The 27245-nt window shown below is 38.9% G+C and overlaps 1 protein-coding gene across 1 annotated transcript in view; it reads right to left on the bottom strand.

Moving 5' to 3' along the window:
* Positions 1-27245, bottom strand: part of SCUBE1 (signal peptide, CUB domain and EGF like domain containing 1) — a 188239-nt gene that overhangs the window by 58680 nt on the left and 102314 nt on the right. Inside the window, exons 6-8 of the mRNA XM_066183682.1 lie at positions 24975-25091; positions 22105-22194; positions 6896-7012 (exon numbers count right to left, since the gene is read on the bottom strand). Coding sequence (XP_066039779.1) covers positions 6896-7012; positions 22105-22194; positions 24975-25091 — 324 coding nt within the window. The remainder of the gene's footprint in view (positions 1-6895; positions 7013-22104; positions 22195-24974; positions 25092-27245) is intronic.

Below are 27245 nucleotides of genomic sequence, written 5' to 3'. Positions count from 1 at the left end.
TTTCAATAAGATCCCTTTACAACTAAGGGAAAAAAAAGTTCATTCACAGGAAATCCTTTGGGCCTGTCTTGTATTTCTCTCTTAGGTCAGATCCATTTTAGTTCAGAAGGCCTGTTCCAAACCTACAATCATGACTCTAAAGGCACTGAGACCCCTATTGTTGTGACAAGTGTGGCCATGTAAGCCATGAAAGTTTTATCTGCCTTACTGTAAACTCGACTGATGCATACATTTTAGAGGGTTTTTTGCCCTGGGGTATATTTTACTGTCTAATTTTTACTAAAATGTAAAAAAAAGTCAAATTGATCAGGGATATTAATCAAACAAAACCTGAGTTTATCAAAGGTACTCAGACAGCAAACACATTGCACTCAGGCAACAAATGAAAAAAATAAAACCACTCTGAAATTTACCTTCAGTCACAATGATATAAAGGTATTATCATAATTCAGGCAAACTAAGAGTGGATGTATGAGATTAACACCTGTATCTTATTAATAATAAACAGTAAAAAATAACCTGTGCTCTGTCTGGTGTACTTTTTTAAAAAAAGAGGAAACACTTTCAGTTTCATATGAATTGATTGGGACTGACAAGATGCAATTCTAAGTGCTTTAGTCAATTCAATCCAATTTAGAGAAAAAAAAACTAAAACAAATTTTAAGTAGTTTCAATTAATGGAAGTATGGAGGAAATCATAACTGTTCACAGATACTCTGTAGCCAGGAAATGAAGCCAAATTGGCCGGCTAAACTGTTCACTGTGAGCTTTTTCACTTACTGTTAGTGTGTTCTGAATGAAAAGAGAGGAAAGCCTTCAGCATCTGAGTCATAATCTTATACCAAACTGATGTCAAGCATTAATTTAAAGCATTTAATTTAATGAAACCTTTCAGTTCATATTTAACAAAACATGACATCCTTTTTCATTGGAACTCATTCTCTAAAAAACTCTTTTCTCACAGAAACAATTCCATTTTCAAATTTAATTCACTTTCAGGCTTTCATTTTTTTGTGTACTCAAAACTGATTTAATACACATTTTCCTGCTCTAATAGGCTGCAATTAAGCCAGATTAAAAAAAAAAAAGTAATTACTATATCAAGCTAGCACAGCCAATGCAAAATTTCTCTTTTATTTCAAATAAACTTTGATGCAGTTCTTTGAAATTTTACATTAGCCTCTACGATCCTTTTTTTTTTTTTTTTCCTCCCTTGATTGCTTAATGATAAAGGAGGTTTCAGAGCCGAGTTACTGGACAGATCATTCACCACCCAGGCATTTCTGATACTCCCACTGCAGCACAGTCAAGTATTTAAGCATGTAAGTGCCACATTTCTTTGCTGTGTCTGAATGCTGAAGGATGGGGGCCTGTTTGGAGGAAGTGGAGAGCCCACCCCACTGCTGGGTCACCATGACAATGAGACAGCAGGAAGGAGAAATGTTTGCCATGCAGGCACATAACCCCAGCGTAACACCGCTCTAGTTAAATATGCCAGAGCGCTGAGAAGGGCTGACTGTCACACAGAGAAGAAAACACAACATCTCTAGCTGGGGACGTGCAGGGAACTTTCTGTCTCCTACACCCACATCTGTGAGAACATCTGGGCGTAGCACAGACCTATTCCTGCACAGGAATTGACCCTTATGCATTTACTCACTTTATGTCCTGGTGGCACATTATGAACATGTAATACCACATTGCTACTAAACCCCCTGACATTCCAGCCCAGCTGACTATCCCAAAGTCCTGTTGTCAGGTTCCTTCCTCTTAAGGGTGGATTGTCACAAGATGCAAATCAAATGACGAAATGCAGGTGAAATGATGCAAAACAGGAGGTCAACTGAACAAAACAATCCACATCTTGCTATTACACAACACCTGTGGGACATTGCAAAGTTAGGTAGCACTTCATGGATGTTAGTAGAAAAGTCATAATTGAGATGTCGCTTTTGCTCAATGACCCTTAAAAATCCAGTTTCTCCTGCTTAAAAATTTCATTTGCTGTGCCCTTTGACTCTAGGAGCTCAGCAAGGCTGCAGCCTGCACAGTTCCTCTATGTCCAGGTGCAGAGTGCTGGGAAGTTGCTTTATTCAGGCACAAGAGTGCCTGGGGGCACAGCTTCTTTGTTAAGTTCCAGAGCAGAAATGGAGCATATATATCATAGACGTGGTCATATATTTTACACCATGCCAGAAGTTTGTGGCCCTTCCTCTTGCTCTGACTCACTTCTTAGTGAAGCCACAAAGGAAAGTCTCTGTCTCTCTCAGACATCATCTTTTGCCATCATCCTCAGTCCTTCTCTACTTTAAGACCTGAGAGAAGAATTCTCCCTGGCTCAGCTTGTCTTCTGTAGCTGCCCTCGGGAAAGTGAGCTCTTTATTGTTTGATCCAGTTTGGCAGATGGATTTAAACAATCTTCAGAAATCTGTGCTACATCTAATCTAGTCTGACTTCACTCCTCTTGAACCCTGTAAGCCTTTTGCAAATGAGCCTCCTGCATTATCCAGTTACCCGAGCTGTATTCAGTACAATTAAAATGCTAAACTGATGAATCTTCTCACTGAGGGCAGAATGGAGCTGGATCCATGAAAAGGTCACTCAGCAGGAAGGAAGCACAGAAACCAACAAACAAGGGAGCTGAGGACCACAGAACCCCTGATACGCACAGCACAGAGGATATTAAAAAGTGGGTAGGAGGTAATGAGCAATAAGCATCCCGGGTCTCTACATCTTTTAATCTTCAGTCTCCCTTTCTGTCTGAATTGGCTGAATTCTGTGGGATAACTTGGTAGGCATTCAAGGAAGTGACCTACACTGCTTCCTCATGTGCAGCACAACAATCGACAACATCAAATGAACTGAGCATCAAGCTGGCATCACCCGGTTACAATGGCAGTAGAAATTAAATAGCATTAATTAGAGGGAGAGTATGGAACTCTTTCTGCCTGGAATGTCTCTTCTCTTAGCCATCAAAAGCCTCCGTGCTTTGGCTTATTAAGAGCCCAGTTGACAGGAAAGCTGAAGGGAATAAAGGTGAATTCTCCATTGTGTGCCAAGCCAACTGAGGGAAGACTCGAGTTCAAGGCTGACTTTTAAAAGACAGCAAAAGGTTAATGAACTTTTATCCAAGCACCATTAACACGTCTGAAGATCATTCTAACTAGACCGCAGACAACACTTTTTCTCTTATTTCACTGCAAGACCAGGTAAGTAATGTAATGGAGAAATCAGAGATTTTTAATCGAAGATTAAAAAGCTTTTCCCAGTTTCCAGAAAGCAAAGCAATCCTCCATGACAGTGGACAGTACTCTTCCTATGTGCTCTACCGATACCTGTATGTATTCCATGTTAAAAGTATCTCCACAACAATTTCATCCCCCATTTTACTGACATTTGATATAAACCAGACTGTACTCTGCATTAAAAAGGAGCTTGATTCTTTGAGGTACAATGAACTCTCATTTCTCACTATGGAAAAGCTCAGCCTCTTGCAAAACCACTGAAGGCAGCTTCCTTGTATTACCTGGAGGTTGTTCTCCTACACCTTCCATTCTCTGATACACTGGGAAGGGCCAGGAGAATTATCAGATTTTTAGACAGGACTCAGTTCTGTACTCTGTGATTTAAATTCGTCCCAGCTTTTATGATAGAACTACAGAATGGGAACTGTGATATTGCAAACAAAGCATAGAACAATTAGTTATATTTAAAAGGGTTTCTTTGCCACCTTTTGGCAATCGAGCATGTTTGCATACACTCTATTTTAAGAACTTATCTTTCCTTTTGTACGTATACTTGCCTTTTTTCTATACTAAACAATTAACGCAATTCCCAACTACTACAGAAAAACCTGCAGACATTTTGGACAGTAAACTTTTTCCTATTACGTGTCTACACAATGCCTAAAATTGACTAGCGTCCTAATTGTTGAACAGAACCATAGAAATTTTTGTTATTTAGAAAAATAGCATTTTTATTTCATGATTTTTTTTTAGATCAACTCATTCCCTTGTAAAAAAAAAATAAGGAAGAAATGTGGCAGCAGATTTCCATAAATTACTAATATAGCAAAAGCACATTATTGAGGAAATCACCTACAAGTGAGATAGAATTACAAATTAATAAATTATCCCACTTTGCAATACCCAAAAGTTCAGATGTTTGAGTTTTATTTAAGCCTCTTGAATCTAATCATCTACATAACTTCATGTAGTAACTGCACTGTGTAAAATGACTTCGAGAGGAAGATGCCAAAATGCACTAAAAAATCACAGACTTTCCAATAAAAACATTATTTTTGGTCAACATTATTTGCTAAATTAAACCTAAACATATTAATCATTTTGCTCCACCCACAACTGCATTTTTCAGTTAATATATTAATTCTTCTTTCAGTTCCTCTCAGCATTTCTTACATGCCCTACATCTCTACCATCCCATAACAGACAATGGCATATCTTTTTTCTACATTTAGAAACATAACCTCCCTTAAAATGATGTTCTCTAAGAAACCTCACTTGGACATGCTGTGACACATGATGGACTTGAAAACTGTGCCCAAGAAAGACAGGATGTGGCAGCTCCACGATCCCTGAAGATGCTTTAAAGGGCATCCAGGAAAATCCCTTGTGATTACCACACAGATGTAAAATTACAGCTGGAGGAAACGAGGAACTGGATATATGAGAAACTGGAGACCAGTCAAATCAAGGAGAGTAAAGAGGAAAAAAAAATCCAAGGAGAAAACCTGTGCCAATCACTCTCTTCTTTTCTTTTCTAGAGAATGCAGAGGAAGGAATATGTACACACTGACTTTCTCCTGCCTGGTTTTTCCTGGCTTTACCTATCAGCAAGAGAAGCCAAGAGGACATCAATGTCACTCCACCAAAAAGCTTGCTTTTTCCCTCAGGAGATGCAAATCCTACAGAGCATCCCCTTTTACAAAGGGCTGCCTGCAAAAGCTGTGCAAGAAACTTCATTGGTCAGTTTAAGTGCAGGATCCTTTTTGCACAGATTTAAATGGAAAATGACTTCAGATTCAGGAGAGCAGGATCTAGCTCAGAAATCTCACAGAGCAATACATAACATAAATTTTATTAATTAAATTAAATTAAATTCAAAATGTATATTTTACCATTTCACAATAAAGAGTATTTCCTAAAATGTCAATAAAAGTTAAAAAGAAAAGGCTTGGTGCTTAATTAAACCATCTGTGTTAATTTCCAGTTGCTGCTTATTTTAAGAAAGTAAGAAAGGATCAGCAGCGTCATAAAAATACAGATTCTGTTTCTTATATTTTCTACTCATAAAAAAGGGGAAAAACAAAATGTGAAAGAGCTTAGAGTTAAGGTATTTGAATCAGTAGAATATTTCATTTTGTCTATAGGAATAATTATAGTCTCAATTATTATATAAATATCATTTCATGTTAGTTCTCTGGCCAAATGTCTAAATTTAGAATTACTCTTTTTTTCATGACACAGTTTCAATAATAAACATTATGATCTAGCCTAGGTGTATGTTACATTATTAAAATGCCTCCTTTTTAAGCACTTGGTGGAATCACTGTTACTGTTCTGCTATGGCTTAGCCAGTCTGCTGGTAAAAATGAAGATTTATTTTTATGTGGCTTGAACTAAGATGACTGAGTTTTGATGTGTGCTCACCCATAACTATTAACATTGTGTGCGATGGCAGCCTAAATGTTTTATTTTCAAATAAACAGGCAAATGGACTGTTATTTCTATAAATACTAACAGGATCATGCCCAAGCACTGGGATTTTTCAGCCTGTAGCAAGAGGAAACCACACATTTTCTGTTTATTTTTGTGGGTTTTACTATTTTAAGTAACATCACGCCCTGGACTGAAGATATTCTGACATTTCTGGTTAATTTGAAGGAACAAAAGTCACAATAATTTCTTAGCAAGTTAGGTCAATTTAAGCTAAGTCACTGAGTAGTGAAAAATATTCTCTGTGACAAGAATACATGCCATGTCCTCCTGGATCTCCATCTCCATCTCCAAGTCTTTTGCAAAGAAGCTCAAAAGGAATACACAGGAAAGTGGGAAAATGGGAAAATGGTTGACCTGGCCTAATAGATGGCCTGGTCCTACCAATATGTACCCAAATCTCCTCATGTGCCATTAAAGTGTGACTGTGTAGGGACATTCGAGAGCTGTCCCTGTCTCCTTAACTGAGAGCACATGCTGAAAGTGCTATCAGATGCTCTTTCCTGCTCTCTTTTCCCCAGACCTCAGCTTTCACACACATGAAAGACAGAATAGCAAGGTTCTCGTGCTGCCTTCGGAGCAGTAAAACCTGAGCATCAGCTGTGTGGGTTAGACTCCTGCATTTGTAAATGTTATTTCAGTTTTCCTTTGTAGCTGGCTATTTATCTTTTAAAGGCGCAGAATTAAGCAAGTGTCTGGGTTTTTTTTTCTGAGCAATACCTGGCTTCACTTAGTAATAAGCAGTTGATTATCCACAGGTGACAAAGCATTGCTTGACAATTGTGACTCGCTTTCTGAATAGACAAATGCAGACACTGTCAGATGAATGAGGTTTTACAAAGGTATCAGAATGGCCTTTGAAACTAAAGGCTTTTTGCAGCCCTGAGTTGTTCCTCTAAATCTCTGCTCAGCTTGAAACAGTTTGACCTCTGCATCTCATTTCTTTGCAGTAATAAACCCCTCTAATAAATAAAAAGGAAAACAATTGAACCAGGTAAATAGATAAAAATTAGGGAAGGAGAAAGCGAATGAACTTAATTGCAATCACTATACCAGTCCTGACTCGACTTAAAAAGTATTGATTAAATAACTGAATATTTACATCTTGTACTGGACCCGCTGAAGGCAAATGATGCATTGCAAAGCAAACAGAGGCTGACCTTTGCACGTTTTCCCATCAGGCTGCAGGGTAAATCCAACTGGGCAACTGCACCGTACCCCTGTCGCGGTATCCTTGCAAGTCCGATCACAGCCTCCGTTATTGACAGCACATGTTTCTGCAGAATGAAAGAGAGAGAGAGAGAGGGAGAGAGAGGGAGAAAGGGAGTGTAATGAAATGCTCTGGGGGAGGGGAAGGGCACTTTCTCTTTGGGGCAATATTACAACATATTAAAAGCAATATAAGTTTTAAGCAAGGCAACTGAAGCAAGCTCAAGGTCATCAGGGTCTATATACTGGTTTTTGACTGGCAAATGATTTCCACAAGTCATGATTTCTTTTTCCTCCCAAACGGGAGATTTTACTTAGTGTATTTAGTTAGTGTTTTTCAACTCTCTTAGACAACAGGATGAGTTATTACATATGAAACAAGTTTAAAAAGAAATAAAAAAAAGTGATTGCCTTTAAAAGCAGAACCAAACATTCTGTTTTGCACCAGCCAATGTCTAGCTGAGGTATTGTAAGGTTCACTTTTAAATGATCTTGTAGGCATAATGAACTTTACAAACAGTAGAAAGCAAAGCAGAGTGCTAGACTTGGAACTGAGAATTTAAAACCTTTAGTTAAGAAAGAGTTAATGGAAAATGAACTACATATATCACTTTGACAAGAATCTACATGCCCAATCTGTTCTTACTGAACTACAAGCAAAAGGCATCTGGGTTTTGTCCACTTAAAGCTTTTTGCAAATTGAAAGGAGTTTGGAGTGGGTGGGAGGGCATAATTGAGGTCACTGAACCCATTCCAAGCTGTGTCATTGAAATTTCCCAGTGCTTGTAGTATGTAGAAGGGTGGCTGGGCAAACACAGGCAAGAGAAAGTTGCAATACTTCTGAGGTTTTACTACAGTGGGCAGTGACTATTAGGTACCACTAGATTAAAAAAAAGAAAATCTCCAACTTCATTACAGAAAAAGCAAGAACCCCTCCCTGGCTGCCATTGTTTTGTGTTACTCATGTATGCACATGCACACACCGTACACATGCATATGCACACATACTCACAAACACGTCCATAAAAGAGATAAAAGGCAAGGGAAATGATTAACTTTGCTTTGATCCACAGAATGGAGTGGATGTAAGGATGCCAATTTAGCACGTCAGTTTGAACTGTACATTTTCCTGAAAAGTATTTACTTCAGAGAGTAAGTCCTTTTAATAGTATCTTTTTCAGTTGCTCTGGATTTGATTAAATTAAAATACCCCACTGCCCCCCAAGATTGCCATTATTCTACTCAGCTCACCTCTTTCCCTAAAGAGGCTTTGTCATTACTTACTCAGATTTACAGACTCCTATTGCTGAATATTCACAGCCTGTGTCACAATTGTAGCCTGTAGACAGGGTCTGACAATCAGCTATAGGATATGCTAATTGGGAATTGCCTTAGAACACTACATTGATCAAAAATTATTTACACAGAACAGAACAGGCTTTATTTTTCTACTGACTAGTACGAAAAGATTTTTATTTTAAAGTAGCTTGTGCTTTGCCCTCAAGATGAACTTAGACTGGCCATTTGGAAAGACTTCACTGCTTTAAATAAAAAAAAAAAAAAAGAAAAAAAGTGTAACTCATTTTTTTTTTCTTTTGCACTGGCACAGGCCTCTCCACCAGTTGTGAAATAAGCTCCTGGCACTTAAGAACAAACTGAAACACGGATTTAGGGCACACATACATTAACAGCATGGGACAGATCTCTGAGCCCATATACATTCACACATGGTCCTCCAGATAGATTTTAAACTTTTATGTCTGTTTGCTATGTAGTAACATCATGTAGAAAGAGCTACCAGTATAGAAACGGATTTGTATGTCACTGCCAGGAAGCACAGTTAACAAATGGATTGACATGTTTTCTGAAATGGCTTTCTGAAAATGGAGCTGAGTCTGCAGCTCCTGATTTTCAGGCAGTTCGTGCTCACCTTGCAGGACCTGAACTTAACTGTTTAAGCAATATAGTTCTCATTTTCATCTACTTCTCTTGGAAGTACTATTTTATAGACTTAGAGGCTGAAACTTCTGCTTGAAGAATTCTTCTGCAAATGACAATGCTGCCATTTCCATTTGTATGTGAACGAGTGTTCCATTTGTGTGCGTTTTGTATGTGACCAACATATCAAATAATAATTTTACCTTTCAGGGAAGGAAAACTGTTTCAGGTCATTTAAAATTTTTAACTTGGGCACAGTTTAAGGGCAGGAGGATTTGCCAGGAGTAAAGAGTTAAGGTTAAAACTCAGGAAAAAGCGCTGAAGGTTACGTTTGGCATGGCACTGCAAAGAGCAGTAAATCTTCTGTTAGCAGATTAACTCTGGCATATGAAGACTCCTTTATTGCGGTGCGTCAACACAAGATGAACATAAGCAGTAATATTTCTGCTTTCTGGATGACATCCAGTGAAAATGAATAGACACAACAATTTTTTTTTCCCATGGCATGGATGACTGGATCTATAGGGTAAGGGTCACTCAATGAACAAGAGTTATTTCTACGCATAAATAGAAGGAATCAAGCCAGCTTTTCTTATTTTCACACAGATTTAGTAAAACAAACCAAAAAGGGTGAATACCCTGCAACCTTCCCAGTAACTCTGACTTTCATACATGACGAACTCTTAACAGAATGAAGATCCAAGTGAGCAAGAGGACATGTGACAGTACCTCTCACACTTTAGATAATTGGAGAGATGTACTGATGAAATTCCTTTAACTCAAGGTCGTGAGAAAACATCAGTAAAAGAAAGCAAACATGAATAGTAGTATGTGGGAAAGAGGCTACATCAAAGAGAGGAGCTGAGGCCTACACACAGCACAAACCAAATGCATGACCACCTGTGTTTCTGAGCAGGGTGACGCCGACTCATCCCTCGGCTCTCCACTACCAAACCTCAGCATATATTTGAAACACAAATGGAACTTTTAGGCCTCAAGCCAAGAGCAGAAGCTAATTACTTATTTCCATTCTATCACACTGGAGAAACTATGGAAGGGAAAGAACAGATGTTAAAAATTGGATCAGATCTTCAAGGTGATATTGATCCTACAGATCCTTTTTGCTGGTTTTTTTTTTTTCTCTGTGAAAGACAACCTCAACATTTTAGCCTTTTTTCCTCGTTTTTTTTTTTTTTTTTTTTTTTTTTTTTGTTTGCTTCCAACTATTTTTGCACATTTTTGTTTCTGTTCTTTTTTTGTTCTGACAAGGTAGCAGAAAAAAGAACTGGAAGACACAACTAAAGCAGTGTCATGTTAGTGACATATAGATTCCTTCTAAATTATGACAAAGCTCATAATCTGAAACAATTAGACCTTACTGTTAATTTAAAGTGATGCTTGTAGCCCCATCTACACCCCGACTGAATTCCTACCAGAAAATTCAAGCAGAAACAGGTATCTAAAGAAAAGGACATCAACTTATAAACAATGGTCTGGGAGACATTACACTGTATTTTCCCAGTGTAAGCTCCTAAATCTGGAACAATCTCCGGTGTATCTGCTCAGTGAATCCACAGACAAGAAATAGCTAAAATCACTACCAATATGCTATGGTTTAATCCATAGGAACTATTTGACATTAGTCCACTGCACTATGGGATATGCACTGCTTCTGGATATTAAAATATCCAATTAAAAAGCACAAGCTTGAGCTGTTGGTTCTTCAGCACTGAATCAGGAACATTTACTTAGCTACCAGAAGAAGTTCCTCCAGTGCTTGCAATGGTTTAGCAGTGAATATACAGCTCTTCAGGTTCTACTTCTGAAGCTTCTGAACTAAAGCAGAATCTCTACCAGGTGGCAACAGGTCACTTTCTTAAAAAGAAGAGTCACATCAGACAGGATTTATTTGGCTTTGAATACTATTAAATGCCTGAAACTCCAAATACATCTCATAGTTTGAGAATATTTCTGAAAGCCTGATTTTCAGCTTCTTCTATGAAACAAGTAAATATGACCATTTAAAAGATAAGCTTCTCATAAAAATCTGTTTGTTTGGGATTTTTAAAGCAGCCATTTATTTTATAAAGCAAATTTTTGTGACTTCAATTTATCTCATGAACGAAGAAACATTACATGCTTTTAAGGGTATTGGTCAAAATTAGCTAAATCTTGGAATCTTTATTTATTCATTGTTGGTTCAATCTGGATTAAGATCCAAATCAGTTTTATAGGAACTGAGATATAGTGCAAAGCAGAACAAAATTACATAGGTCCTTGAGACTAGCAAGATAGTCCAGATACATCTAGATACAAGAGATACATCTGAGGATCATGCAGGAAGCTATGTCTTAACACTAGGTCATTCTCTATAATCTTTGATAAATCATGAGGACAGGTATTAAAACTGGACAAGGCAAACACCAATAAAAGCAAGAGGAAGGGGATTCTAGCAACAAGGGGCTTCCTTTAGAGATGTTGAGAAGTGATTCTCTGATCTTTTCTGTTACCCATCATGGCAGTCTGAAGTCAACAGGATCCAGAAAAATGGTATCTGTTTCCAGACTCCTGATCATAACACAATGACTGAAAAGAGTGGATAACAGCTGTAAATGTAAGAGCTGCTCTCAAGAATCTGTGTAAAACATGCAAAGAAGTCTTAACAGAAGACAAAAACTCAGCTGCAGTGAAAACAAGAGAACTATGTAACCCAAGTGAAAATGGGAGAGGGAAGCCACTGAAGTCATCACTTACATTCAAGGCAGCCTTGCAGCATCTGTCTCAGGAAAAGCAGGAGAGGGACACTGAATGGCGCTTTCTTGCTCAGAAGAAGTTGTTCTTGGACTAAATTAAATGACTTTTCTGTAGGGCTTATAATTGCCATTTCCCCTGAATCAGAGAGGAAGGCTGGACTGATCCCCTATCTTAAGGCCTTGGGCAGAGGAAAAGGATTTTTTGCAGCAACTGGTAGGCTGCAAATAAAAGACACAGCAGCCCCCCCAAAAAAAGAGCATTCCCTAAGTTTGCCAGATTTCCATAAACTGTTTCGTTGACATGGTAAGCAGTAAGTACAGCAGAAAGGAAGACTTGAAAGTGGAAAAATGCTTTTCTTCCACTACCTAGTTCCTGTGATTGCCCAAATGATAACACTACCCAAAGGGCAAGTTAAAGAAAATTAGCAACTCAAACTGCCTTATTTTGAATTCATTTGCAGTGGACTAAAGCTCATTGGGGTCAGCAGAAACAGGATGACTGAGCTTTGCTCTCAAAATCTGTGCCATATTATTTTGAGCTTATTCTGAGTCAACATTTATGCTAGGCAAGAGTAATTCTTGATGGAGCAGCCTGGAGCTCAGAATTTAGAGAAGCCATCACATCCAATCAAGCAAAACATAGTCCAAGCAAAGTTATGAATAACTGTACTCAGATTGTAATTGTTCCTACTTCTACACCTGGTTTGAATTTTGCACAAGATCTGAACATGGCATCTTATGCTCAGAACAACTGTCTTAAATTCAGGGGTTAGATACAAACAAGTTGATCTTCATGCAACTAAAGCTAAATGGTGCAAGCAGGATGGCAGTTTTAGTGCACTCACAGTTTTAGCCAGTGCAACGGAGGGATGTGGATTAATTAGACCATCTTTTCCTAAAAAGGTGCCTCTGAAGTAATAATTCCTGGCAACTGGAGTGGCAAAAAGGGTAAACTACTCTCAGCAGATGTGCTGTCACTAAAGCTGTTGTAAATTGCATAATCAAGAGATAACCTGTTTACCTATCCTAAGCACATAAAAATGAGTGTATTCTTCTGTATTTAATTCACAGTGAAACACCAACTTTGAACAACTGAGGAAAGATTAAGGACATCTGTTAAAGATAGCCAAATCTATCGCTTTGAGAATTTGGAGAAGGTCTAATCTGAAACCATTAATTGCCATTGTCTGTTATGATTCCTTGCATCACTGTAGTGTTTTGGGGTCCTCATAAGGACCAACACCAGGACTCCATTGTGCCAACTATGTTGCAGTTTTGAAAAAGTGATGATGGTAAAGTATTAGAGCAAAGAGGGCAAGATCCTGCTCAGCTGAGTGGTACTGGCTGCCTCCCCTTAAAGAATGTTGAATTCATTTACTTTAATACACAAAGTGTCTGGAGTCAAATTAGTCCTTAATTTGTACTTCCCCTCCTTTCACACCTGAAAAAGCACTTTTTTCTCCATCTAGCTCAAAGGCTGCCTGTGCAGGCATGTCATTTGTTTCCTTCACATTGGTGCCACTGCACAATCTCCACCAAAGACAGCTCTTTCTGAATTCCAGACACGCTGGGGTTTTGGACTGGAGTTCTTTCTCTTCCTCCTAACTTTTATCTAGAGAATCTAGAAATAATTTTAACCACTAGTGATAGGTGAAGCACATGACTGTGCCTAAGAACAAGGACTACCTAACTGAATAAAAAAAAAAAACCACACTGAAGATCCCCCTCAAATTGTGATGAAAAATGCACAAATCCTGAAAGCCTGAAACTTGGAAGAGATTCAAACTTAAGAAAGGCCATTTAAAAAAAAAAATTCTGTGGATTATAAAATGAACTTGCCTTTATGTAAGAGGGAATATGCAGTATGAGTAAGAAAGCCATGAGACAGAACAGATGATAAGACTGCTATTGCCATCCATAAAAAGAATTTTACTGAAAGTAGCAGTACATGAAGTACACGTGCTATGTGGCAGGAGATCAGGGTACAGGGAGGGACCCAAAGGACAACAAGCCCAAGAAGAAACTAAACACACAAAATATTTCAATTTTCAGTTAAGGGAGAACTATGCTATTCTCATGCAAATTATGCTCTGTGATGCTGAAAGGATAGAGAAAGAGCATTCACAAGAGTATAATGAAAGAAACAAATAGCTGTGAACAGATGAAGGAGAAGTTGAAAGAGCTTCATATTCAGGGAATGAAAAAGGTAAGACAGAAAGGGTAACTTGCAGGATGTGGAATTCTTCACTTCGTTATGCTTGTCTTCTCATTTCCTAGCAATTTCATGATTGGTAGAATTTTATTTGCATGAAAATAGGATGAGAATTCTGCCCTGCCACATAGGGAATATGTGAAGAAACAACTAGGTGAATCTTACACTGAATCATGAACCCTGCAGCTCTCAATTCAAAACAAAGTTGATTTCTCTTCAGGGAACACTAGATACCTAGCGAATCTCACTTCATAGATTAGATGAGCTGTTTTACAGGCATCCTATGAGTCTAGTTTGGTTCTTAAAATTAACACTTGTAGCTGTGGTGCTCTCTTTAGATAGAGAAGCTGCATTTAAGAAAAACTGAAATTCTCAGAACACTGCGAAGGAGCTTTATCTCCTGACCTCGGATAAATCTTTCAATTTAAAATAGGAAAACGAAACAATGGAAGGTATTGCCAGGAATTCTGGATAAGGTCAGAGTCTTTATCGTCAGCAAAGAAATGAAGAAAAGGGATTTTTACAGGAAATAGCACACCATTCACAAACTCAGTGAATAAAAGTGATGGTAACTCAAGATGAAAAGATCTGCCCTTGGGAGACAGAGAATGCATGAATGACCTCAGGGATTCCTTCCCCCGTTTGCTATGATTTCGTACAGCAAAGTAGAACTGACAGAAGGAGTTAAAGCGAGGTCTTGGTTTCACAGTCAGTAACTGAATTATAGAACCTCCTAGCAATATGTCTGCTAATGAAATGTTTGCAATTCTTCCTTGATTAAAGCACAAAAGGATTATGATGCATACAGAGCCACACACTTGGTTTTCTGACAGTGACCAATTCTAAGTTGGGTAAAAGCCATTCGCAAAAATAAAGACATATTTTAAGTAATTGGAAAGAGTTCTAGGAGGCAGTACAACAAAGCTAGGTACTGAAGTACACACTGGAAAGGTGCTCTTGGCTTAAAGTGACCCTTGGTAGGCTGTAACTGTGATAGAAGTTAACTGCTTTGAAAGAACACTTGAAAACAAACACGAGCTTGTCCATCATCCTGCTCTTTGAGACAGAAGCCTGGGAAGAGCATCACCCTCTTTCTATTTTGAAAGAAGAAAAAAATAAAGTCTGCAGAATCCATTTTTAATTCACACTGGAATGAAAGAGTGTAAGACTTTTGGAATTTTTTCTGATGGCAAACCAGAGCTTGTACACTCCTTACTCTAGTGTTTGGTAGTTTAGGCATTAAATTGCACATTAGAAACCCAGGTCACATTTTCTATGCTTTTATGTTAACTGAAACTGAAAAATCCCTAGCCCTTATCAGGCTATTGATTACCAATAGTGGCCTCAAGTGAAACATATACATGAGGCAATTAAGAGTTAGTCTGACTTTAAAGACCAACATTTTCCTTCAACAGGGGTTGCAATGCACTGTGAAAGGGTCTTTAGAATAATTTCCTCACATTTCAATCGAATATTCTAACACGTATGTTCTGTCTGTGCACATTATGTCTCCCTATTTCGGAAGATCGTTCCAGGCAAAAGCACTGTGAAACCAGTTTCCTTACAAAACTTCTTTCAAGAAAAAAGGCTTTTGACAGAAAACCCTCATCAGATGACAAGATTCTTTTAGGTTAAGAATGTGTGGCTTCAGTACGTTCTACAGCTCCTTTTCCTGATCTGCAAAGAAGCTAAATATGGCTCTACCAGAGAGTCCTAAAATCCAGAAAACGGTGGATTTCCATATGATCTACACTGTCACCGAGTGATTTATACAATATTTCAAGAGAGATGTTTGATTTTGGATAAGTTATTCACACTGAGTCACCAGCAGAGAGATCTTCGGATGCTGAAAGACTACAGAAGGAAAATTTTCATATTGATATGCTGTCATTTTAAACATGGCAGGAAAAAACAAATTTAATTATGACACTCTGGTAATTGTAGTTAACTTTGTGGATTCTATTTTCCTGTAATCAAGAAAAAGGTGAATGTCTCTACTGAAGAGAAAACAGTGGTTCAAAGAGAATCCTGTGTGTCATACAGAGAGATGGAAGTAAAAAGAAGCACACGAGAGAAATTATAAGTTTTTTACTTGTCAGGTGCTCCAGACAAGTCAGTCAAAGCACACTTGATGTTCAGGATGAATAGGGCAGCCTAATACTTAGATAACTGGGGGTTAAGAAAAGATGCCATATAGCTGACTATTAAACTCAGATGACGCAAGGCATATGATGTTGAGTACCACTTTTGGGTCAAATTGGTAAACCAACCTCTAAAATTGTATATCTCTCTGCCTTTTTGATGTGACAGATATTTAAATGCTTGCCTTTGCTACAAATGCTGTAAGTCATGGCCACAAGCTCAAGTTGTGTGATTTTTATTTAATATGATGAGCAGCTCATTAAAATCCATTGTAGGTACTGGGCTAAAGACATGAAACCTAAACAGCTTTGGCCAGGACAGGATAAACACAGTTACCTTGGCTGATATTTCCAGGTACTTTTTGGAAGCACAAGATTGGATGAAAGAACTGACCAGCAGACAGAGAAGGGAGTACTGGCATGTCATTAGAGTGGCCAGAGCAGGACTTGCACTTGCGATCTCTTATTCTGAACTGGCTTTGGCTGTTTACTGTAATATTTGGGATCCTTGGAGTTGAGCTGATGGGGAAGTACAATTTCCACAGCGAGCAAAGGTAAACAAAGAGATGGTTCTGCCCCACATAACATGCAGGGAGGATATTCTCTGTCACATACTAATCCATGGCAGAAATGCCCAAACTGCAATTTCCACAGCTCACATCTCTAGCTATTGCTGTGCAGAGGGAATGGTCTTAGCTGACTGCACACTCACCTTTCCAGGAAGGTAGCTGGCTGCTCATTATAAATGGCTGGAAAGCCACTGATAAGATAATGGAAGAGGAGACATCTGCAGAAGTCAAATGATGCTTGCCATAACAAGGGAAAACACAGAACTTGTGAAAATACTACTTTATTTGCTGGTTATGTGCCAGGAATATAGCCAGACCACAGTCCTGCCTGTGAACAACTTCTAGGAAACCAGGGATGAAATGTAATACAGGTGCACATATATCCCAGCCTGGCAAAGCTGGTCCTTGTTGGTTTCCAAATGGCACCACAGAAGCAATCTAAGCAGAAGTAAAATTGAGAAATAACAAAGACCAGCACAGTTCTGATGCACTTTACAGCTAATACCAGCATTTCAGCTGACAGTAGAACACTTTGAAGGGCTCTTAGGAAACAGCTTCCAGGAAAGAGAATTGCATCACTCTCTTTGAGGTGAGTTCCAAATAACCTTACTGATGACCCAAGAAGTTGGTGTCCAATGGCAAAGTCTTCAGCTGACCTGACACAGAATTAGCTATGTCTTGTGAATGAGTGAATTTCTGTGCAGAGTTTGGATTTCTGAAGACACCTCTATCAGTGGTGTCCATTTTGAGTCCCTTAAGTATGCAAGGGAAATTACTACAATTCCTCAGCTTCAGGATGGGCTCATTGTCCTGTTGCTCTTTGCTATACTCAAAAGTACTTTGTATACCCCTCTTCTTCTGACAAGAAAGAACCAACATTGTACCTTCTAGGGCCAGAGCAAGAACATTTTATGGTCAAAGTGAGTTCTTACAACAGTAATCTTGGGGAAGAATGGAAAAGGGAGTGAAGGTGAGGACGATGCATAGTGTTGGCAGTTGTTCTGAAGTCACCTCATGTCAAGCCCAAATGAACCTGACCCATTGACTGCTAAAGGGTAGAGGAAGGAAAATGGAATATAGTGAGAAATGAGTCAGGTCTGCCTCTTCAAGATGAGCTGATCAGAGGACAGGATCTAACAAACTGCCTGCACAAAACATCATGGTAGTGCTGCTAAAACACTTTACCAATTCATGCAGTCTAATAAGGCCTGGGACAATGACAATGTAGCAAGTGACTACATTTTTAAAGACAATATAAAAAAACACTTCATAAAATTACTTGGCTCAAAGAGCTGATGTAAAGAGCAGCCAAAGAGCAAAGAATTATCTCTGACTAGGAGAGGAAGACTCTTTGAGTCTAAATTTCAGACAGTTCTACAGTTCTGGTTCCTCAAAGAGAAAGTTTCCAGTCACCTGTCATGTCTTTGTAAGCACTTTACTAATTTGTAATGAGGGAGCCCTATGGCATAACTGATGTTATGAGTTCTATTTCTGTGACTAGAATATCAAGTTCTAAAAGAAGGTTTCTAAAAGGTTTCAAAAAGAAAGCTTCAGGATATCAACAGACAATTGCTCTGTAAAAACTTTTCAGCCTTTTTGAGCCAAAGACAGTGGCCAAGGAGAATGTTAAGGCCATAAGACTTGATTATTTACAATTTATTTAATGACAAAGTCCTAGGCCGCTGGATGATTTATTTTTACAGTTGTAGACTATGATGGGGGTCTTTGACTTATGAATTCTATCCAGGGCTATAACAGCAAAAAGGGATATGGAAACATGAATAAAAGCAACTTCCATTGCTGAAGATGTGACACTGAACAAAATATTTTGAAGATAAGTGCAGTAGTAGGGTTAACCAGAAATTTGTTGCTTCTAAAGTTGTGTGCTCATACTAGAATGGATCTCATACAGGTAGGTAGGGCAGATTACACTGTGATTTGCACTCATTCTGGATTTAGACTAAAAAATATGTGAAATGCACCAGTCCACTCCTCTAACCAGGCAGGGCAGACTCATGCCACGATGCTATGACAGAAGAAACAGTCATGGCAAATGGGTTCCCAAGGAAAGGAAGGTAAAGGAAAACAGAGAAGGTCTCTGTGATGCTCCTAAGAAACATACAAAATATTTTCAGAAAAAAATCTGTTATACCATACAAAACAGAGATTTGAACATAATTTTAAGAGCTGAAGGCTGCGCTTAACTAACTGCAAGATGAACCATACCAGATGTTTAAGAGGACCTGAAGACATTGGCTGTCTTGTCATTGATAGTACAAAGCCCTTCTGCTTTGTAGCAAGTGCAAGGTGTTTTGCAACATGTTCTGCAAAGGGCATATAATGTGCCTTAGAGACGATGGCACAGCTCTGGTTTTGGAGCTGTGCACCTCTGCAGGATCAGTGTCCTTCCTCATCTATGGAATGCTCATGGCTCAAGGCCCAGCCTACAGCAGTCACCACAGAACCAAGGCAGAACCTCTCCAGGAGCTCCCCTGGAGCACAGCTAAGGCTTCACTGCCTCCAGTCCATGATGGCAATGGCCAAAGGGAAGTGAAGAAGAGGGAAATGAGTTGTATGAATGTTCACTGATCAGACAATTGCCGTTCAGTGCCATCTCTGTAATGGGAGCACTCTTGACTCTGAATCCAAGTGCTTTTCTCTGATCCAGGGAAATAAGTGACAGCTGGAAGCCCTCAGGGTCTGTCCAAACATTCTGAAAAAGTTGGATGAAAATTCCTAGGCATCTTTGGACAGTTCTAAAGGGAAGTTTCCTTTAGGTGATCAGAGAAGACCAGTCTCTCATCTGCCTCACAAGATCTAGATAAGAATGCATTTAATGGGAAGGAAAATAGTGTATTTATCTAGTTTTATCTGTTTAAGATTTAGCCACAAGTCAGAGGACTACAGCATGACTTGGACACAGGCCCCTGTAAGAGCCAGTCTGAGACACAGAGTTGGCCAGTCTTGGTGTAGCAAAGTGACTGCTATAGGCAGCCTTGTCTGACAGCAACACCGTTCTAAAGCAATCTTGTCAAGCTTATCCTGGGCCTTAGATGACATTAAGGGTTATACAGATCATAGTCATTTTGACAGCCTGCAACAAATGACAGGGGACTAGCAATCATCATCTCAGTTCTTGCAACTAAAAGCACCTTATCAGATTACTAAAATTACATAAAGTCGCCCAGTTTTCCTACTCTCCCAAGACTGCTTGCAGGAGGGTCAAAAATCACAGTCCATTTAGAAAAACTGGGAAAAATGTTTCCTGAGAAGCCTTCCAGTACCTCCTAAAACAGCTGTTTAGAAAACATCTGAAGACATATGGAATTTCATGGAAATGCCACTACCCTTTGGAAATGAGTAAGACTGCATTAAAAAAAAAAAAATTCTGAGCATCAGCAATCAGCAGAAACAAACAAATAGAAAAGTCCCTAAGTATTAGGCCACCCACTCAGATCCCACTCACTAATTAAATTACTTTTCCTCTCTAGTTAATGTTTTCCTAAGGAATCAGTGGTTTAAACACAGCATGTCCAGAAACTCTCAGTTCTCAGCTGATACCTGCTAATACAGGAGGTACTGAAGAGTTCAACAATGTATTTTGCAAACTGGATTTTAAACTATCTCCTTAAGCTTATTTCTAGGGTCTATGTTCAACTTGGAACTTGCAGACCTGGTGTAATTAAGGCTGTTACTAATCTTTTTAATGTTAAACTTTTTAAGGCTATTTACCTGGACTCTTAGAAGCAGTGTGAGCTTATTTTTAGGTTGGATACTTATTTTTTTCAGAGGGTGAGGCATCCACACAGTGCACTATGTTGCCCAGTACCTCTAGAGAGTACTGTGTATGCCATTTGTGGCTGGGCAAACTCACCATTGAGACCCAGAGGGTTGCATTTTTCAGTGGTCTAGAGGCCTTTTGGCACATTTATTTTTCTGACTTCTTGTGAGACTATGGGTCTTATTGAAATTATAGCTAAAAGTGTTAACAGCCCATTTATAAAGCAAGATGAGCTGTCTCATAGCTTTTGTTAGGTTAAATTATTTGAAACCATGTATCATTAAAATATTAAACTATATGGGTCACTTGCTAGGTCTGCAAACTAACTGGAAATTAACAATCATGGATAATCTAAAAATAAAGGAACATTTGCCTAGGTTTTCACATGAAGGAAGATATTTCACCTTAATCTTGTCACCTAATACCCTTACAGATTCATAACACCACGCCATTTCCTACACAGTGGTTGGATGCTGGCCTCTGGGTAAATGGATTATTTGTCATGGATGACAAGATACAAATGACATGGAAACTTTATAAATATTTCCACCTACTGCAACTATTAGCCCAGAAATCAACTAAATATTCAAAGTGAAGCTCTGGTCTCCTTCAGGTGGTCACTACAGATAGGTATGGATGCTCACAGGCAGAGTTGAGCTTTCCAAAGGCTAGCAGGACAGTCTGCAAAGGACTCAGTAGTTTTAAGAAAAGAAACAGTAACCCTGAGGGAAGAGAGCAGAATTTTGTCCTGCTAGAATCTCTTCTGTGGTGCTGAATCCCTGTCTTGTAAGTGGGCCCATTGGGTACATCTCACCAATGGTCATTACGTTCAAAACCTAGTGGAAATAATTTTATGAGTAGGGCATCAGAGTGCAAAATACAGAGAAAGCATCATTCAGCAGTCTGTGCTACTCTGTGCTCTTTGTCTCAAGCAAAGTCTGGCAGAGGCCCAGCCACTCAACCCTTTCTATCCCCAAAGGCGGTTCTCACTAAAAGCCAGAAATGTAAAGCGAAGGAGATAAGCACGAGGGTGTGCAATGGGTTAACTGAGAGCAGAAGCTAAGGAATTATCTTCACTGTTCAGTGCACTTCCTACTCTCTTCCACTCTCAGGCTCCAACAACACAGAGAAACAAGCCATGCCTCAGAATGAAGAATGTACAGAAGCTCACTAGTCACAAGGGAAAGATCTTTCAGTGGTTACTAAAATAGCTGCACAATGGAAATCAATGAATTTCCAGTCATAATATTTACATTTCAATCAAAAGAACAGGAAATTTTAATTAGGCAAATACACTTGTTCATTTAACACCACAGATGTAATAGAACATTGGTTTATATCATCATCATCATCATCATCATCATCGACTTTTAAGTCAATAGGCAGGTCTGCAACAGGAGATTTTTCAGGAATTCTACAGCAACACATACACACAAACACACAAATCACATGTGAAAAGTAGCTTGCATAAGCTAAGTAAGATTAATGGCAAAAGCTTTTTTCTATGCAGAGAAAATTGAACATTAAAGCTGCAGCATTAGGAAAAAAGTTTAAAAACAAGGAATGAAGTTGTACAAAGATGAGAACTTAACAAAATTGGTGACCTTTCCACACAGATGAAGTCAGGTTAAAAAAAACAAAAACAAAAACAGGCCAAACCAAAACCAAAGGAGACCAAAACCAAATGAGACCAAAAGAGAACCTCCCCCCACATACATACAGACAAAAGTGAGAGCACAACAAAGGAAGTGGAAGAAAAGTGTTACCCATAAGTAGCCGCCGTTTCACCCGCTTGTCCACATCAGCTACTGACGTGGCATTGTACTCAGAACTCTCAATTGCAGCCTCATCCTTCTCTAAAACACAAGTAAGGGACAAACATGGAGCAGTTGGTTAATCACAAGCCCAATTTTCCACTGCCTAAGACAGTTTCTTGGCATGGCACAGCCAAAGCCAAGAAGCAAGGCATGAAAGCACTAAATCCCCGTTAGAGAGTTAATTCCCTTTGAGAACCCAGGAAAAAATTAAAAGGGTGTTTAGGGAAAGGAGGAGGAAAGAGGGTGAGAAGGAAGAATGGTCAACTCAGAAGTAATTAACCACACAGAAGAAGCTGGATTTCTACTGGAGAACAAGACAGCTAACATGGGTGCCCCAAAGAGGTGTTAATGACGGAAAGTAAGATTCAGGAAGGCTAATTAAACAAATTACTGAAGACAAGCTAGGCTAATGGAGGCACCACGATCTGAAGGTGGCAAGCAGAAGAAGACAGACAGACAAAGAGAGCGAGAAGAGTCCGGTGATGGATGGGCACAGATGCACCACAGCCTTGTACACATTGACACACTGAGAAACGAAACAACAGCATGCAAATTAAACAACAACAACAACAACAAAAATAAACAAACAACAAACCAAACAAACACAAAAAAATATCAATTTGGGCAGTGCTGGTTGCCTGCTTGTCTATGAAACACTACTAGCTAAACATTCAACGCTAGGAAAGATGTTGCAAGAACAGGGGTTAGTAATTTTATTAGCATGCAGTGAGCAGGATGATGTCATCAGAGGTCACTTTACAAGGTAGTCTCTGACATCCTACAGGTGAGAGTTTCATACATAATGAGGACTTTGGTTCTGCTTCATTAGAAATACACAGAAACAGTAACAAGTGTGGGAAGAGATGATCAGTAGGTGAAATAAAATTAAAGATTTCTGATACAGGAGAGCAATGAAGAAGCAGCAGCTGGGTAAATAAAATGATTTGTAGGAAAAGGGAAATGCTCATTAGGAAAACACAAAACAAAAATGCAAGTGGAGACTTTCACATGCAGCAAACATAGATTAAAAGGTTAAGACAAGCAAACGAAGACAAAATATGTTAGACATAGGGTCAACAAGTATTCATCTGGCATTGCAGAAGTTTGCATTCTTGCAGTGATGCCTGGAATATATACACCACTGAAGATAGCAAACACTGGAATCACTGAAGTGAGGAGGAGGAGGAGGCTGGCAGGTTTTGTTTGTGGCAACTCTACATGGTTGAGTGGTAACAAGAAGTTGTTTTGTTTTGTTTTTAACAAGTTCTAGATGGGATCAGGCTGCAATAGAGGCTTTTGTTTGAGTTTTTTTTTTTCTCTGTAAATAATTAATAAACGTCAGTTATCAGACAAGACAGGCAATCAGGAACCATCACCAGAAAGCAGGAATAAAAATGTAAAAAATAAATAAAAAAATTAGAAATATTCTAAGAGAAAGAACTATTTTAGAGGGAAGAAAATCAGCACAGGCAGTAATATGTGACTTACATCACAAGACCAAGGAATGTAACAAGGAGTTGTATGTATTACATTACAAAAATGGGAAAAAAAAATAGATGCAACATACACAGCTTTTAAAATAATTTTTTACATGCTGGACAAAATAAAACATCAATCCAAGGATATTGGCCAACAATAATAAATAGAAGATCAATTATCCATTGAATAAAACTTGCTCTCAAGGCTCTCACTCTTTCAAGTTCTCCCCATCTGGAACTGCCACAGGACAGGGATTATAGGATGGAGCCCTCCCTGTTATCAGAGGCACTTGCTGAGACATCCCCTGCACTCAGACACACCTTGTGCAGACAAAAAGGCAGAGACCAGCTCTAAGCCCTGTTCAGCTTCACCTCTGCCAGCATAAACCTCTCCCTACCCCACAATTTTTGCAATTAAACCCCTCAGAAGTGAGCAAGGCTCTGGGCAGCCACAGAGCTTTATGCCATGGATCTGACCAAGACAGGCTGGCTAAAGGTAACTGACACATTTCCATGCGTTTCAAATGCTCTGTCTTGCAGTATGGGAGAGAAAATATGATAAAAATGTGTCTGTGTTTTTTTAACCTCAGGAAACGACTAAGAATTTGTAGGAACTTGAAATTATACAAACAAAAAAAGTCAACATGTCCGCAATGCCAATGAAAACCATTATTGATTTCAGGTTCTGATCTGTGAGTAAGAATTTTCAAATGTTAACTTGCAGTATTCAAAAATGCACTTTAAATTTTTTTTTTTTAGTGGAGTGGAAAGAAATGGTGTTAAGCAAATTATACATTTTATAATCATAAATATTTGCAAAGCGTCTGCCAAAATGCTCCATGTCTTAACTGGCTTTTTCCTACTGATATTCTGAATGGAAGCTTAGTCACTACAAGTGCTGTAGATTTTAGAATCATGAAAGATACACCAGGGAAGAAAGCACATAATGATGACTCCTTTTCCCTGGTAGCAGCTCAGAAAGGGAGGTAATTTTTCTAACCTTGCTCAAGCAAGGAAGTCTTGACTAACGAACATAAACCAAAGAGCTGAACCTTCATTCAAAATGATGAACGTTCTACACCTTTTTAACTTCAAAAATAGTTAGGAACAGAAACACAAGTTACAAAGCAGGTAACAAAGGGATGCTTCATTAACAAAACGTTTTGACAGAACACGCACAAACGCTTCCCCGTGTGCCTGGCTGAGCCAGGAGCTGCTGGAGCACCCTTCTCTCAATGCAGAACCCCTGTGGGATGCACACGCACGGACACATGCACACACGCACACGGCACAGAGATCCCGAGCAACCCGAAACCAAACGTGCTGCGGAGAAGTACTCACCAATGCAGGTTCGGCCATCTGAGTGCAGGGCATACTTCTGATGACAACCACACACAGGACCAGTATCTGTGTCATCACAGGTGTGCTGGCAGCCTCCATTCCCATAGTTACAGGTTACTAGTTAAGCCCCATATGAATGTGTATATATGTATATATAAATAAAATGACAATGAAACCAATTAGTCTTGAGAGCCTTTCAGAACACAGAAGAGCAGTAACATACCAAGACACAACACAACATTTGTGCTTGCAATTAGTATTTCTTCCTTCTGCCCCCTCCCTTCTGCCTATCTAATGCCCTAGCCTCAATCCATACAGTGAAGGAAAAAAGAGAAAGAAAAATAAAGGCATTTTCCCCACTCTATTTGTGTTTATAATTTTAGTGTGACTCTTAGCCAATTCCATGTCTTCCTAAAAGCTACATGCTTCATATCCATGAAGAAGTTAACAGTCTACCAATACAAATGTATAGTTTCAGCTCTACAGACAGCATCTCTCTTTTGCTGCCCCTTCATTCTCTCAGTAGAGGAAGCAGAGACCAAGCAGCAAGAACAGAACGACAACAGTCTTGAAATCTACTATATCAAGTGCTGGCCCCCTTAAAGCAACAAGTTTAAAAATAAAACAGGAAATGTTTGTTTGGTTTTTTTTTCTTCTCTGCAACAAAAAATACACAGTTGTTATGGCTCTGCCATGTGCTGGCCTGAGCCAGGAAGGAAGCACTGGAGATGCCACTTTCACTTCCAGGAATATAGTGAAGAACAGCTTTTAGCAATTCAAATATCCTCTGGTGAAAAAGCACTAAACATACATTAAAGAAAACTTTTTTTTTTTGTGAGAATAGGTAGGGTTTTGAAGGTTGCATGAATTAGTAGATCAGACTAAATTAATTTCCTTTGTCACATGGTGAATTTAATTTCTGCCAGCTAAGACAAACCAGATTTAAAATATTAAGCTGGCTAGCACCATTTAATAAAGCCTCTCACTTGCCCCTGTGTCATTTCATCCTTTGCAGCTGCACACCTTGCTGCTGAATAACAGTTCTGCTCTGACTGATTTCTGAATTCAATTTTCTGTCTTTATTTGTACTAGGTTCTTTTACTGGTAAATATATACTGGCAAATATGGGGGAAATCCAATATGCCATTATTTAGTTATATATTCATCATTTCAGAGGATTTAAGTGTTTTGAAAAGTTATGGTAATTTAAATGCAGACTACATTTATTTAAATACTGACTCCCAGTAATCAGAAGGAACTTCCTCAAGTTGATCTTAGCAGAATTTTCTGTCTAGATAAGAATTTATAAAAGAGGTGGGGTAGCAAGTTGCAATATACAGGAAAACCAAGATAATGATTAACAGGATTTGAAAATCATGTATATAACTAAAACCTGAGGTTGTATCTAATGCAAGAGGCCTAAGTTCATATATTTTCTCACTGAACTCAGTGACCCTGCTTTAATTCTAGCTCCTGAAAATGGAGTAGACTGGAATTTTCCATCCCAGTAACTAGAAATGAAATATCCCACCTCTGGTGTGAGTGCCTCAGTGCTGAGCAGCGGTGTCACTCTCAGTAATCACTGAAGTATTTAGCTTAAAATGGAACAGTTCTAAAAAAAGCAAATGAGGGAGACCCACCACAGCATACCCAACAGAATTCCCATTAAAACCTCCTGCCAGTATGGGAACCACAAGTTTACAATTTCAGCTCCTGAATTCTGGCAAAGATCACAATAGGAATTGTCCACCTCTCAAGTGATTACAGACCTGAGGCCACTACAGGTGCAAGCATCCTTGGTCCTTCCCACAGTACACTTGGAATAAAAACCCTTGTGCTGTTCAGAGATAGAGAGCGAATGGCCTTGGTGGCAAGAATAATCTCTGAGAAGAGAGACTGCCTGGATTCCCACCTCATTTTTCAGGAATATCACTGTTCTATCCAACTGGAAAGATTGGCAGTGAGAAAGTCAGGGAAACCTGCCTGATCCATGCTCCCTTTTTGGAGCTTAACAGTTTGTGCATTACACTGGAAAATGGAAATTGTGGGTTCAGTCCAACTGGACAGAGGAGGGAATATATCCCAAATCATAGGAATCCTAAACTTGCAAGGAATTACATTACAGAACCCCCTAAACAACAGCTACCCTTGGGCATTCTTTCTCCTTCTCCATTTTTATAGCTTACCTAAAAATTAATTTTTGTGAAAAAATAGCTGAAGGAAATCAGTGTGCTCTGCATCCAAGGGAAGCAACATTTCTTTCCCTTCAAT

The sequence above is a fragment of the Chamaea fasciata genome, unplaced genomic scaffold (genome assembly GCF_029207755.1).
Source record: "Chamaea fasciata isolate MVZ Bird 193981 ecotype frontalis unplaced genomic scaffold, bChaFas1.0.hap1 SCAF_5, whole genome shotgun sequence".
Lineage (NCBI taxonomy): Eukaryota > Metazoa > Chordata > Aves > Passeriformes > Sylviidae > Chamaea > Chamaea fasciata.
Note: the sequence above shows the minus strand (reverse complement) of the source record. Positions and strands in the feature narration are given on the sequence as shown.